Raw genomic sequence first — 13,638 nt, forward strand, 5'->3', positions numbered from 1 at the left:
TCCTCCTGATTGACTATCAATTGAATTTGACATTTTGGTATTGCATTCCATTCTTCATGCAGGGCTGGATCAAGATTTTGTACTGGAAGATTTGTGGTGTATTCTCAATTTCCCAAATATGTTCTATGGGATTCAGTAGGGGTGAAACGGTATACCGTGGTATTAGTAGAACTGCGGTATTTTGCCTTCGGTTCTTTATACCAAAATGCAGTTCAAAAGTTTAGTATTTTCGGTTTTCATACCGTCATTTTTTTCCCCCGCCGCAACGCGGAACGGGGACTATGTATTCAGCGGTGTCTGTCCATACGTCCGTCTGTACGTACGTCCCGATTCTTGTTAACGCGATATCTCATGGACTGTTGTACCCAGTGTCTTCAAATTTGGTGACAGCCTACATTGAGAGATTACGCAGACACCATTTGATTTGGGTGACCTTGGCCTTATTTTCAAGGTCACCATGACACTTTGCACACTTTTAACTCTTGTTAAAGTGATATCTCATGGACTGTTGTACCCAATGTCTTCAAATTTGGTCACCACGACACTTTGACCGCTTTTCAAACTTATTTAAGCACGATATCTCATAAAAGATTGCACCCAATGTTTTCAATTATGTTGACAGCCTACATTGGGTGATTATGCAGACACCAGTCATTTCAGGCATCTTGTATGTGACCCAAAAAATTAAAAGCAGTAAATTTCTAAATGTCTGGAAATCAAATCATTTTGTCAAAATCTATGCATTTTTGTAATAGCTCTTGTCAATTTTCTGCATTATGGGTCAAAGAAAGTATGTGTCATTTTATTTGTTGTTTGTCTGACTAGGCAAACAATTCACTGGTTGTATATCAAATTATTAGATTGTCAGATTAGTCTGCTGGTAATTTAATTCTTGTCCTCTCAATCTATCAGAGACAACACAGAATTGGAAGATGAAGAGGGTGTTGAAGAAACTGATGCCGCTCAATCTGGAAAACTGTTTCTTATTCCAAGTGATCACAGTTTGATCAAGTGTGCCTGCTGCAAGATGGCCATTGATGAACCATACAGAGAGAAAAATCCCAAGTAAGATATTTAAAATTATTGTTCTCAGAGTACAAATTGATGGAGGTTAAAGTGATCATGTCTTTCTCTGTGATTATCGCAGCTGGATGGACAGACTTATCATAAATCTGTCCACATTATCTGAAATATGTGGGCCACTGTAACTTAAATGTAGTCTAATGACTGGCATCTGATGTTGCTATGTGACGTCATAATAAGCATGTGCCAATTAGTTGATTCACCAGCTAACATGGACATAAAAAAATTATGTCCAATGCATTTGGTGATGAAACAGTTTGATTGTACAAGCGCTTCATGGGCCTGCGGGATGTTTTGTGGGTCCAGGGCTTCAGTTTTATTGCTTTATTTGGCAGTAAGAGTGATTTAGATGGAGAGCTTGACAGTCTTCAGATGGAAGAAATGTCAGCTAATACACTGTGTGAGACAGTATGCATAATCAGGTGAGTTTTATATGGAAATTATTCATTTTCTGATGAAATTAATCAAAATATTGTCAACTTTGTTCACAACTATTTTACCCTGACAAAACGTTTCTCCATCTAATTTCCTCTATATCATGTATTGTTGATTTACTATTATATTATTACTTATTGCTGTGACTTTAAAGTGTGTTTTTCAGTGTTGATAAACAAACTTTATATAATGTATCATTTTTGTATCGGAGAGGTATTCATATGGGGGTAATGCCTGATTACCGATCCATTCAGTTATTGAATAAAATAGTTTAAATCAGGTGAGTTGAAATTGAATGAGATGCATATTATCATCTAGGCCAGAAAATGTCATAGAATTAATCAGTACGTTAGGTTCACTTATATTACATGTAGTCAACTCCATGTTTTGTTCAAATGCACTGAAGTCCCAATTTTTACTTGTCATAGATGCCGAGTTGAGGCTAGTTTTCAACAAAATCATGTCAAGTGACCTGGTTCCAATGCTTTAGAAGCTTTATGCTGAATGAAAGACAGAACTATCAAATCCTCGTGGATATACACCGAAAACTGAGATCCCCACTGTGGAACAGCAGGAGACAGCGGGAGAGCTGGCAGACATTGAGAATGGCACAGACAAACCAGAAGAAAGCCAAGCCAGAGATTTGAAGGGACGAACTGTCTAGTCAGTCCAGCCCATCTACTGCCCAAATGTCTGCGTCACTGTGCAGCCTTCACTTGGTAATCTCTGCCAGAGATTTTCTACCAATCAACGGACACCCAATTGACAAACAGTCTTTTGACACACACTGAACTAAAAGGTTAATTAGGGTAACACCTACAGGTATAATGGAACAGTCCACTGTCTAGCGAGTAGAGTGGGGAGAGCCTGAAACAGGTTCATTTCTGAGCAGTTTGATTGTGTGTAAATAGAACTTTGTTGTGATTAAATGATAATCTGTCTTCTCAAAATTGATTTTACTATCAATTATGTACTATCCAATATAAAAACAGGTTTGTCACCGAGAAGTTTGATTGTGTGTATATGTTACAGGGAATGTGTGAAACCAGGGATTTCACGTTATCTCTGAAAGAGTCGGTGATTTCATGAAATCGCTGTGACCCCCAGGGATTTCACGTATTCCCTAAAATTTCAAGGCATTTCATGAAATTACTTATTTTCATGGTGTTCCATAACACACATTCCTGTTAGGATATCAGTGAATGTGTGAAATTAATGTTTGTAGCTTAAATGGACACTGATCCAGAGCCATTCCCCGGGAATAGTTGTTGCTTTTGTTATTGTTTTTTCCCTGCAACTACCCAGATGATATCCCAGAATTCTTGATTGGGTGGAATCTCTGTTGCACAACATGCAAGCGCAACTGATAGTATAAGTATAATATGTATATCCTTACATAAGATGAAATCTATTTTACTCATTAACAGGGTGTCAAGCAAGTCCTATATTCCTATTAAATTCTATAATTTGGACACTATCCTATAAAATCCTATAAAGTCCTTTTATTTTGGTATGTTATCCTATAAAAAAATGTTATTTTTCAGACATCTGCTGCATGTGAACCCTGCATTTAGCCGATTTGCTACAGCTAAATAGTAATAGCCAGATTTTGTTTCAGTGATGAAATTGCCTTTTTATGTGTCTTTTCCAATGGCACTTGTTTTAGGCTGAAGTGTATTTTGTGAACCTAACTAGTGAAACATCCAGTCTTAACCAGAGATTCTTGCCTTTCTGTAGTTGTGAAGCCCTTTTCTAGTGTCCCGCACCGTGATATTGCTGGAATATTGCTAAAAACGGCATAAAACTAAACTACTCACTCACTTTCTGTAGTTTGGATGTCAGAAGCAATGAATTGGAAGCCCGTATCCATATGTAGTGCACAACAGTGATGGAAAGGGATTAGAAGCATATGGAAAGGAGTGTGAGCAATTAGCCATGGATCTCCACACCCTCTTCAAATACTCATCAACAAGAAGAGAGTATTACAGGGATATTCAGCTGGATTTGGATCTAGAACAGCACATGTTCCTGCAGCATACAAGTTTGAGGTGTTTGTCCATAGGACCATCAGTTTCTAGGATACTACAACAGTGTCAAGGGATTGTTGAAGATCTACAGACAGATAGAAAGAAAGCTCCACAGAGTTCAGCTTTCAAGAGAATACAGATCGCTGTGAAGAATCCATTAACCCTTGTTCAGCTCAAGTTCTTAACTTCAGTGGTCACCCTGTTTGAAGACTTTATGTGCAACGTCCAGCATGACAAACCACAGATTCATCTCCTTTATGAGCAAATGTCAAACCTGTTGAAGACCCTGCTGCTCAGATCTGTAACGAGTGACCTACTTGAAAGTTCAACGTCTTCAGGTTTAGCCAAAGTTGATGTTTCAAGGTCCAACCAAGTGTCTGACAGTGATCTCACCATAGAAGACGCTAGATAACAGATGAAAGCCCTGAAAGAAGATCAAAGGAGACTGATTTTTGGGGGCATTTTTGGGCATGAGGTTTTTCTGTCTGACTGTGGCAAGTTTCTTACAGTCAAGACTTCCATTCAGAAACAAGCTGCTCAGATATATGTCCTGCTTAAATCCATTCAAGAAAACTGAAGGAACTGTTACTCATGTTGAATATCTGGCCAAGGCTTTCCATATCCCTTCTACAGAAGTGGTCCACGTCCTAGATGAGCGGCAAATGTGTCTGTTGGACAAGAACATCAGGGTCACAGATGAAAACATGAGAATTGATCACTACTGGAGCAATGTGTTCAGGCTGACCACACCAAATGCATCTCCAAGGTATTCCCACCTTTCAAGAGTTGTGAGGCTGCCCTTGTTTTGCCTCATGGAAATGCAGATGTAGAGAGGGGTGCCTCTGTCAACAACAACATTGTCACCCTGGAGAGAAATCAACTGAGTGAGGACACCATTAATGGCTTCAGATCAACAAAGGACATGGTTAAATTTTCAGATCCCCAGCTCCAACAACCAGAGAAAGTTCCTCTGACCAGATCCATCATATCGGCAGCAAAATCGGCATACTCTGGATCAAAGGAAGCTCACAGAAGAGAAGGATAAGGCTGACAGAGAAAAGAATGAGAGAGAAACAAGAGCAGCAGAGGAAGCAAAGAAAAAGAAAAAGCATGAAGAAATTAAAGCAAAGAACATCAGTGACCATAGATGGTCCTGTGGAAAGGTTTTGAAAAAAGCTAAATCTGGACATAAGAAGTGACTGTGTACTCTCATGTCAATGGCTTTATAGACCCAGAGAAGCGTATTGTGTTACAGTTAAGGTTTTTGTGTTCAGTTTATGATGTTCAAATTATTCATTATGGTTATTTTCATGGTGCTTTGATTTATTTCTTGTTAAAGTGATGGAGAAGGTTGGCTGTAAAGGGAGGAGGAGGCCATTATTTTAGTTTTTAATGGTTCTAAGGATCCTATATTTTTAGGGCACTGCGCCTCTAGGCAGGAGATCTATTGTAATTGTTCGGATTATTATTATTTATTATTCCGCTGATTTTTGTACCAAACATAACTCCTAAACCAATGCTCCGAATTGCTTACAAAAACATCACACAGATGCGCACTGAGTTGTAGATATTCCCCTTGAAAATCTCTAGGCTATAGGCCCAATAGCAAAGGGGAGATAAGTTTGACAGCAAATATCTCAAGAACTAGTTGTTCCAACACTTCCAAATCTCTTGTACAGATGCACAATCGAATTCCCAACAATTTTGCCTGGATGGGTCAAGTTGCTAAAATGTACCGTTTGGCAGTTATTTTTGTTTTCAGTTTTTGGCCATGTTTTTCAGCAGTTTTCAGAGTTGTTTGTTCCCAAAATGTGCAAATTCTGCACAGAAAGTGCCAGTATGGTAGATGAAGACTTGGTGATTCCAGAACACTAATTGTTTTGACCGTAGACCCAAGAACAACGGAGATACAGCCTTTTAAAGAGGGAACTATTTCTTCGGATCTTCTTAAAAGGTACGTCACCCCCGCGACCCTTGCTGTATTTGGAAGATCCGCTCACCTGTCAAAAATGTGTTCTGGCTCCGTTTTGGACGATGATTTCTAGCCTCATATACAATAGATAGAACTAAAGCCAAGGAGCCTTCATCGTTGCCTGCAACTATATTTAGGATCCATTATTATGGCAACAAATGAACACAATTCGACATTTATATGCCAGTTATACAAAATGTTAGGACTGAAAAAACCTGAAGTCAATGAATGTCTTTATAGTTTTGTCTTATAATCCTAATGTATTTATCAGTATATTTTTATGCATTTTTGAAAATTCATAAAAGTAAACAACCTGTTCGAGTGAATATAAAAGGACTGTAATATGTAGACATTTTATACATTGCCAACGTGGATCCCCCTCTGCCTCAGTGATACCACTAAGCCGTAGATTATTTCTGCGAGAGTACTGTTCACTTCGGTCTAACCTCTCAGTTAATGTCTCAATAACAGTATCTCTCTCTTTAAGTTTACAGTTTAGGTCATCAATCTTTCCCTCCAGTTCCAGATTCTTGGCTGTCAATTGTTCGATTTCTTCTTGAATCATAGGGTGCAGCGCCTTGGCTACTACTGACTTTCAATACATTGTCATTTTGAAAGGCTTGAACAAGTTTTTCTGCAAGATTATCCATATTCATAGAAATGTTCGATGTCTCGGATTCACTCATATTAAAAGATGGGTCTGATATATCCGATGCAGAGTTCGCTTGACACTGGCGTTTATAGTCGACGTCATCGGTTCGAACAATGTGTGAATACATATCATGTATTGCAACGTTTTATGTAATTTTATTGCAAGTTACTCTTGTAGACCTTTGGCGGCTTGTACATTTATATTTTATCAACATATGTATGTATTTTTTGTATGTAAGAGATGAGACATATACATAAACAAATTCTTTCTTTATATCATGTGAGATTTAATTTTACAAAACATCTATGACAATGACATACTGTAAAGAAGAATTTACTTACATGCTTTATAATCTTCTACGATATTAGCGTTTTTGCCGATACTTTTCTTGTGTATACTGAATATTTTAAGGAAAGTACTATTACGCTAGTCTGTGACTAACATAGAGCATATTCATAGCTTGGCACTTTGTTTCATCTAGATGTAATGCAAAAAACATACGTCATCATATGAACACACATATAAAAATTGTATAATACATATTCCTAGTATAGACATAAAACAAAGAGTCACATGATAGGGCGTCATCAAATTTTCTGAATAGAACGTTCCGCATCTCAACTGTTCAATATAGTGGCTGATCATTTGTTATCTGTGACCAATCATTATCATGAGATATGTGTCACAGAGGAAGGGACAGGCGATGGGGCGTGGGCGAAATTTCTGAAGACCACGTTTGGTCACTCAACAGCTTGGATAGAGATTGATTATTGGCTATATCGTTGACCAGTTGATATGCTGGGTTTCGGCTTTATCAACTCAAGCTATCATGTAACAGTTTCAACATTAGTAAACATACATCATCGTAACGATCCATGAAATAATACACATAAGACAAATAGGAGTAGATAGATCTCAGAGATCGAAAACACATTTGTCTGATTGTTTGAACCAAGATTGGCATCATACTGTTTCACTTTTGAGCAAATATCAGACATACTGTCAATTTAAGACAATGTTGCAAGTTGAAAGATATCTGTCCTTAGACATTCCATGGTATTACAAACATGTTTTAAGCCAGTTCAAATGTAATAACTTCAAACTTGCAACTGAAACAGGGAGGCATAATAATATACTGTACTGTGATAGACTTTGTTTATATTGTCATAGCAAAGGCATGTCATTAGTTGAAGATGAATACCACCTATTGATGGTTTGTCAACGCTATAAAGATGCAAGAATTTAATGTTTCCACCATACCTATATTAGAAACCCGGGTTGGGAAAGTTTTGCAAGACTTATGTCATGTAAGGATGAAAATGTTTTGATAAGTATTGATAAGTTTCTTATGAAGGCTCGTAAAATTAGAAATGCATAAATTTCAGTCAATATTCTACACATTATGTTCCATATGTTATTTCTTAGATATATTATGCCTATACACTGTGCAAAAATGTCAGACACTTTACAAAGCAAAATTGTATGATTGTAACAACATACTGTCACTTTATGACACTTGTGCAAATTGAAAGATATTTTTCCTTAGATATATTCTACAGTATTATAAACATGTTTTAAGCTAGTCCAGATATAATAGCTTCCAACCTCCAACTGTAACAGGGAGGCATGATACACTGTACTGTAATAGACTCTGTTTATATTGCTATAGCAAAGGCATACCAGTAGTTGAAGATTAATACCATTTAATTGTCAATGTTTAAAAGATGCATAGGATTGAATGTTTTCCACCATACCTATATATTGGTAACCCGTGGAAGGATAGTTTTGTTAGACTTGTGTCATGTAAGGTTGATGTTTTGATAAGTATTGCTAGGTTTTCTGATAAAAGCTTACATAATGTAAATGTTATGTTTTTGTTTGTGCAGAAACAGGTAGTACGTAACTCAGTACATTCATCTGGGCACAACTACATTGCGTTATATACAGTATCATAACAATCTATCATATTATCTTGCTTTCTTTTATAGTCCAACTATACCTACTCACTGGTTCGCTTCTCCTCACACACACACACACACACACACACACAATATTTAACCGTGAGGGTCCATCGGTCGCTAACTTCTTCATACTATTCACTTCCGCGATACAGTTTCGGCGTAATTCTACTACGGTTAGCACCGCATCTATCTACCGCTAATTATATATATATTTTTACCCACGCATTCTATTTTTTCTTCTACAAATCATATAAATCCCCACATATATTTGTTTCAAATCTTATAGCCTTATTATTAGCTTTTACATGTGCACGACTCTGACAGCTCCGCGCATTACGCGTTCTGGCGATGCAGTCCATGTTCCTTTGTCTTCGCTTCAGTCTAGTGCCATGTTGGTTGCTATTTGAAGGTTTAACTTCACCGCTCGCTGTATCAATACCAAGACCATCATGGCCAGCGCCTGTGACGCTAGACTAGCTACAGACGACTTAAGCCCACCAGGAGGCACCCCCACTGCACAACAACGTAAGACAAGCCAGACGGGGTCCCCATATTCACAGCAGGGACACCCTGGCGGACGCGTTTATGCGAGCCCTGGGCGCTCAATTCCCACAGGCGCAAGGGGGAAGCTGCTGCTTCAGCTCTATAAGGCCTATAATGCCGCAACCTGAGCGAAAATCAAGAGTTGCAGCCTCCGCGAAGTCTCAAGTATCACGATCCCAGCACCCGAGCCTCCACCTGTCCCCAGCGTCAACCGGTCAACCGAGGCGCTTTCAACGTCCGCTACTGCGTCAGCATGCCGCCCTAATAGTGACTTTTGCCGCGCGTCCGTCGGCACCAACTTCCATCGAGGCTCTCAATCATCACACCAACGCGACTGGCGGCAGTAGACGATCCTCACGATAGAGACCCTCTGACTCGAACATCGGATCAGCGATACAGTCAGTTGAACAATCAAATGCAGGAGCTAAAGAACCTTGTGTATTCTTCAATGGCGTTAAACCAGACTTCAAACCCCAGTACCGAGGGCGACTTCAGCACCTCATCAAGCCTCAACTACCAGTTTGCAGATCAGAGAGCCCCTATGCGGCGGCATCTATTTCACATTGGCAGCACCCAACAGCAGTGATCCCATCAGACTCTCTGCCTCCCATCGACCCTTGTCCCCGGCAACTAGCCTCCAAGATCCGCTCAGGTAATACGTCAACTTGGCTATGCTGTTAACCACAGTTCACGACTTCGGGACGGCAAACAGAACCGGCATGTTCAACCGCTAACCTAAATAGGGTGCTTTCCCCACGGAATTCATAAAAGGCTTTCGAAGTCTATAGGAATATTTATGCTGCAGGTAATTCCGTGCGTGGAAGGAAAGTATGGAGGCCCATGAAGAATCACGTCCTAGACCTATCAGCACCAGTACGAATCAGAGAGTACTCACGAATACCATAAGCGTTTTTCGCGATGAGGGTAGCAGCATATGCTGCTATCGAAAAACAGATCGACTGGTCGAAACCAGACAACTTAACATCTTCAACGCTGCTGTGCGAATCGTGAAGGAAAATATGCATGTCATGCAACAGCCTGGATCATATCCAATCCGAAAGTGCCCTTCTCCGAATGCATCGCTTTAAACGCAGTAGATTCCCCATAGACGAGACAGTTCAACCAGAATCGATCAAGGAGCAAGACTCCAAGGGCCGCCCGAGTTTACCATATAACGACCGGAGGTGTGCAATAGCTTTAACGATTTACAAGGCTGTCAGAGACAGGTGCAGTTTTGCACGGCGCGCCCTGAACTGTCAGTCCACCATACATGGCCAGTCCTCCTGTAAGCCAAAACAAACGTAAACCTGAGAAATGACAAGCACTGGCAGATAACCCTCCTGTCGGCGTTAGCAAGCTGTCCTCTGAATTATGCATGCATCCAGACCGTGACTTAGTCAATTCGTTCTTCAAGGCTTCACCGTGGGATTCGATCAATGCTCTCGCACCTTCCAGAACACAACTTAGAGGTGTAAAAATAACCTTAGTGCCAGGGACACCCAGAGGTAGTGGGCGCAGCCGTGCAACTTGAAGTAGACAAAGGCTACTTGGCGGTGTGGCCCTTTTCTCAGTTCAACCTTTTTCAATCACTTTCGTATCAACCCACTCGGATTAGCCATTGGCAAATATTCAGGAAAACAACGTTTAATCTTAGACCTATCGGCACCGCATACGGCGATGTCAATCACAGCATCAGCGAAGCTAATCGACAAAGACTCTTGTTCGCTTGTTGTCCCTCACGCCACTGTCGATAAGGCTATCAGTACTTGCTATTCTACAGGCGGGACAACATGCCCTCCATGTGTAAGGCAGACATCAGTGACGCCTTTAAACAGGTCCCAATCCATCAGGACTATTGGCCTTTCTTCGGACTTTAGGATGGCTTAAATTACTACTATTTTTACAAACAACTGGCATTTGGATGCAGATCAAGCCCAAAAGATATTAGATCATTTTATCCCAAGCTATATGCTGGATTCTGCAACACAACTATGGCGTCCACCACATCTTGCACTTACTCGGCGACTTCCTGACAATCGACAGCTAACTATCCCGCGACAGTACACCATGTCATCCCTATACTACTGTTCCAGCAACTTAATATTCTCTCTGCAAAGAAAACAACTGGACCCACTACAGCTTAGAGTACCTAGGAATCATTCTAGATTCTACTACTATGTCGCCCACTTACCCCAAGACAAAGGTACTTTCGCGATTTCTACAGTGATCTAAACTTTCTTAAACAAAAGAAATGTACTAAAAGAGAGTTACTGTCCCTCCTTGGACATCTGAATTCACGATGCCGGGTGATCCCCGGAGAGCCTTTTGTTTCATACCTGATCCGCTTGTCTTCCTCAGTGTCGAAACTGCACCATCGCGTGTCTCTGTCCAAAGAGTGCAGCCTAGACTTAGGTATGTAGAAACAGTTCTTGCTTCAGTGGAACGGCATCTCTTTTTTCCGCGCACGCCAGGATCACAGACGCTTCATGACATGGGAACTATTCACAGGCGGCAGCGGCGTCCGGCCGGATATGGAGGATTCTATCAAGGCCATTGGTTTACCGAAAGCTATGGCCCAGTGACATAAGAGCCAACTTCAGCGTCTCATGAAATGTAGTGCTTTCCTTGAGCTTTATGCAATCGCCGTGGCGGCGTTCGTTAATGGGGAAAGTACTGGGGTAAAGCCAATTTTATTTCGTTGTGACAATCTTGCCGTGGTGCAAATCATTAATAAAGGTAGAGCTAAAGATAAACATATCATGGCACTCATGCGCAAGCTAACGTGGATGGCTGCCGTGGGTAACTATGTCATCTTAGCTAAACATGTTCCCGGAACTTACAATGAAGTGGCTGACTGTTTGTCTCGATTTCAGTTTCACAAGTTCCATCGGCTAGCCCCTCAGGCGGCATACAGTGCAACCCGGTGCCCAGGCAGCTCAGAGGTGACGTGGTACTGAATCAACACCTAGACAGCATGTGGACAGCGCCCCTTGCACCGATGAACAATTACAGCTTACATCACCGGCTTCCAGAGTTACCAGAACTTCCTCATCAAGTATCGAAGTCTCCCAGCCCCTCCAGCGTTACCCAACTCCCAGTCATAACAGAAAATCTACTACAATACTTCATCTCCCATTGCTTCAGCACTTTACAGTTACAGTGTTGTACAGTTAAAAACTACTTGGCGGTATCCGCTTTTGTGTATCTGAGAGCAGGATTGATACTTGCCTAAACCACCCTTCTTCACCAGGCATGAGTCGACTCCAAACACTGCTCAGAGGATACAAGAAACTACATTGCGCCACCACCAAGCAACGTCTACCCATTACCTACACGACATCTTTGACACGCGCTCGTGACCATTCTGCGGAGGGGTGGTTCCGCGTGTTCGACGATCTAGTCATGGAGTCTATGTGTTTCTAGCTTTTTTTCGGGTTCCTCTCGCTGTGGAGAGTTTACATGTGCCAAATCCTTCGATCCGCATGTCAATCTGTGTGTTGAAGACGTGGTTATCCACCCAGTCCAAGCAAAGTGTTCAGTGAAGCTCAAATCGTCTAAAACAGATCCATTCTGTCAAGGAGTTACGGTCAACGCGTGCCTTCCTACCACAGGAGTTTGCTGTGCATTCTCAAGTTTGAGAAGTCTCATGCGCCGCAAGGCTTCAAGGTGGGAGCTCAAGCCTTCGACGCATTGTTTGTTGATAGGTTAGGTATACCAGTGTCCAGAGCCCTGTTTCTGTCAAGGCTTAATGTTGCACTGTCCAGATCCGGCTGAATCCAGCCAGCCCTACTCAGGGCATTCCTTCAGGATCGGCGCCGCCACCACAGCAGCCCACGCCAAGATACAGGACCATATGATTAAGGCTCTGGGTAGATGGTCTTCAGACTGCTTCACTAGGTACATTCGCATTGCCTCGAAGCGGATGTCGCCCGTGCCCAGTCCACCATGGCCGCTCTTGACATTTTCCCAGTGCTTCCGGTTCTCATGTGCCTTGAATACTCATGCACTTTAGCAGGTTTTCTACTTGTAATTAATTATCTACTCAACACACTATATCATTGGGGGCTCTCGGGTTGCTACCTCGCTTTGGGGCATTGTAACTCATAATATATCCCCAATTCTCATAAATCAAATTCTTCTATCTGCACTTCATGCAGGCCGGCTAATGCCTCTGCACATTGCTTTTGTCAGGCCGCTCGTCCCCTGCAATTAAGGCCCATCTCGGGTTGTCCAGGCCGGGCTACTGCCCCTGCAACTAATCTTATACATATCAGTAAGTAGCAACCGAGCCAGCTCCCAATTATGTGCCAAATAGTATTATATGTGTTTGTATAATAAATGTATTTTTATCTCATTCCGCCAATATTATGTGTGTATGTACAATAAATGTGGTTTTCTTAATTCACTTCCTGCTCATGTTGTTTCTGCACAAAATGTAAATGTTATGTTTTTGTTTGTGCAGAAACAGGTAGCTAATGTAACTCAGTACATTCATCTGGGCACAACTACATTAAGGCCATATACAGTATCATAACAATCTATCATATTATCTTGCTTTCTTTTATAGTCCAACTATACCTACTCACTGGTTCGCTTAACTCCTCACACACACACACACACACACACACACACACAATATTTAACTGTGAGGGTCTATCGGTCGCTTAACTTTCATACATTTCACTTCCGCGATACAGTTTCAGATTCTACTCTCGGCTAGCACCGCACATCTACCTCGTTAATTATATATATTTTTTACCCACGCATACTCCTATTTTTCTTCTACAAATCATATAAATCCCCTACATATACATTTGTTTCAAATCTTAATAGCTCATTATTAGCTTTACATGTGCACGACACCCCTAAGCCTGCGCAAGACATGCGGTTCTCATGATGCAGTCCATGTTCCTTTGTCTCGCTCAGTCTAGCCATGTTGGTTGCTATTTCAAGCCCACCTCCACC

The 13,638-nt window shown here is 41.2% G+C and overlaps 1 protein-coding gene across 1 annotated transcript in view; it reads left to right on the forward strand.

The window, feature by feature from the left end:
- Positions 1 to 903: 903 nt before the first annotated feature.
- LOC124271736 overlaps positions 904 to 13,638 on the forward strand; it is a 139,390-nt gene continuing 126,655 nt past the window's right edge. Inside the window, exon 1 of the mRNA XM_046706896.1 lies at positions 904 to 1,065. Coding sequence (XP_046562852.1) covers positions 1,028 to 1,065 — 38 coding nt within the window. The 5' untranslated portion in view covers positions 904 to 1,027. The remainder of the gene's footprint in view (positions 1,066 to 13,638) is intronic.

The sequence above is a fragment of the Haliotis rubra genome, unplaced genomic scaffold (genome assembly GCF_003918875.1).
Source record: "Haliotis rubra isolate DU_JTF1 unplaced genomic scaffold, ASM391887v1 Scf163, whole genome shotgun sequence".
NCBI lineage: Eukaryota > Metazoa > Mollusca > Gastropoda > Lepetellida > Haliotidae > Haliotis > Haliotis rubra.